General features: G+C 36.0%; 1 protein-coding gene across 2 annotated transcripts in view; it reads left to right on the forward strand.

Annotated features, from left to right (window-relative positions):
- Nucleotides 1-2,586, forward strand: part of LOC100175227 (coatomer subunit beta-like) — a 14,735-nt gene that overhangs the window by 526 nt on the left and 11,623 nt on the right. The window contains exons 1-2 of one of the 2 annotated variants that reach the window (XM_002131771.3): nucleotides 687-909; nucleotides 1,557-1,708. In XM_002131771.3, coding sequence (XP_002131807.1) covers nucleotides 738-909; nucleotides 1,557-1,708 — 324 coding nt within the window. In that variant the 5' untranslated portion in view covers nucleotides 687-737. Of the gene's footprint in view, nucleotides 1-686; nucleotides 910-1,556; nucleotides 1,709-2,586 lie in introns of those variants that run through there. The other variant, XM_026837478.1, reaches the window with a different exon arrangement.

A 2,586-nucleotide genomic window follows, 5' to 3' on the forward strand; every position in this document is an offset into this window, starting at 1 on the left:
CTCCAGTTGTTTAGGGTGGCTATGTGAATGTTGGCTACATTTGTTATTTTCATTTTGTAAATATTCAACGCAATTTACTTGTGTTTATAATCGTATAAAGTTTTCCTTTATAATCTGTATAAAGTTTTCCTTAAATGTTTGAATAAATAAATAAAATCTATTTACCCTCGCGTGGCGGGCATGGATAGTCCTTACCACGGGTGTTCTGCTTCATACACCTCGTGCCCCTAACAAGTTGAAGTTCCACCAACTTTCACGTATTTAACTTTGTAAGTGAATATTAATTTATGTACGCGCTACATATAATTATTGCGCTAATTTAAATACAGCAGTATTCGTTACAAACGACTTGTTTAAGGATTTTAAAAATTAAGCAGATTGTAGAACAAAACAAAATTCAGGCTATTTTTCCAATCTGGCATACAGAGTGTTGGTATTACTGCCGCTGGTGACCAGTATAAATTTTGGTCTCAAAATGTTTCTTACATCTTCCTAATACCCGCTGTATAATGTTTTCTTGAAAAAACTCTGGCGTTCGTGTAGAAAATCAACTTCGAAAATGCGCAAATTTTTTTCAAAAAAAAGTTATACAGGGGGTATTAGGGAGACGTAAGGAACATCTTAAAATCAAAATTTTCACTGGTTACCAGCGGCAGTTTTACCCAGAGTGTTTATTATGATTTCCCTTATTGGTTGTTCTTTAATTCTAAATAGTTGGTTAGGTTTATTGCTTAGTCATGACGTCTGCGGAGAGTATCTGCTACACTCTTATTAACAGTTCCTCAATAACTGATGAACCAACAAACGAAACAAACCTTAAGAATGAGATCGAACATGGAGATGTGAGAACAAAGACTGATGCACTGAAGAAGGTCATCCTTATGACTCTGAATGGGGAGAAGCTGCAAGGTGTGTAGTAATGCATGAGCATAGATATTATGCTATAAGTATTGTGGCCTTGGACTGAGGGCAAAATCTGTTTCTTATTATTGCATGGCATAAAATTTTGAGTGACCGCTGAGTTGGAGCCAGGTCTAGATGAGTGTTTGTTGTTAGAACATCCTCAGAAAATTTATAAATATTTTCATTACGGAGCGCTAAGGTAAAAACGATGCAAAATTATGAAAGCGATTGTTTGTAGTTAATTTAAACCAAAATTCTGTGACTTAAAATTAACTACACGACTGTTTCAATATCTGGGATTGATTGCCCAAGTTGTTGCAATCGTTAATTTGTTATCTATGTTATCGGGGCCACATGCTGACGAAATTTCACTTGTCTCCTGAGCCATACTGCCAAGGGCGGTAAATCGGCAAAGGAAAATCGTCAAAATTCTTGGATGAGCATAAATTTTATCAATATTTTATTGGTTGTTTTGACAACTTAGACAAGAATTTGTGTAAATCGTAATGGTAGGGAATGGGTTTGTCACTCTAATGTAGTAATAGAGTAATAAAATAGACTATAGTAATACCCAATCTAGAAATATGGTAATTGTATTATGTCCTAAGTCTTTCTATAGTTTATGCAACTATAGTTTATTTTATTCTCTTCAGGTCTATTAATGACCATAATAAAATACCTACTCCCATCTGATGACCACACTATCAAGAAGCTCTTGCTGATTTTCTGGGAGATTTGGCCGAAAACCGACAATGAGGGAAAACTACGTCCAGAGATGATCTTAGTTTGTGATGCTTACAGAAAGGTGGGTTGTCCGTTGTATCTTTTTTTGGAAATGAATGTAACTCAGTTATCCTCAACAGTTGATACAAAAAGGGCGGTTAGGTTTTATCCACTTTGCGCACAGTTAATGTTATAGACTTCTCAATAATGTGCACCACTTCTCTTGCCTGCGTATGCACATGTGCTTAATGTGTGGCTGATTTGCAGCGTCTGCTGAATATAGTTTTTGTAAGCATCTGAATTCAACCACGAAACAATAACCTTTGGCAATAATCTTGATCTGCTTTCTCCCTTACGTTTTAGTGTATAAAATACTACTATTACGCCATTGTGATGTCATTCACCAGGTACCCAGACTTTCTACGTCATTGTTGTTGCCGAATCTGGATCATTTTAATATTTCCATTCCACCTTTTACACCCTAACTATTATAGGCATGTAGCATGTGTTGAGCATGTAAAATGCCAGGTATTCGTATTGCCCTGAAAACATTCAACAATTTTTTATTATTTTTTTTTAAAGAGAGGGGTGGGGGTTCGCGTCTGTAAAACCCCTCTGGCTTCACTATTGGTAGCAATGTAACATCTGATATAGAAACAGTCATGTCCTCCACTGTCTCACGGAGTCATTTATTTATATAGTAGGTCGGGGGAAGATGGGACACTTTTAGCACAGAATATCCAAATATCCTGATCGTGTTTTAAACAATTAACAACGGTCCATGGGAGTCGTATACATTTATAGTATATCTGGTGGTAAAAGGCTCTTTGTGGATCTTCTGTCAAACTTAGTGACAGTCTTTATGATGCACATTTTTAGGACTTTACTTTGAGTATGGCTATCCCATTCTGTCCAAGTTATCTTTACCTACCTTTACGTTTTATATGTAAATTAAAACCA

This window comes from Ciona intestinalis, chromosome 14 (genome assembly GCF_000224145.3).
Source record: "Ciona intestinalis chromosome 14, KH, whole genome shotgun sequence".
NCBI lineage: Eukaryota > Metazoa > Chordata > Ascidiacea > Phlebobranchia > Cionidae > Ciona > Ciona intestinalis.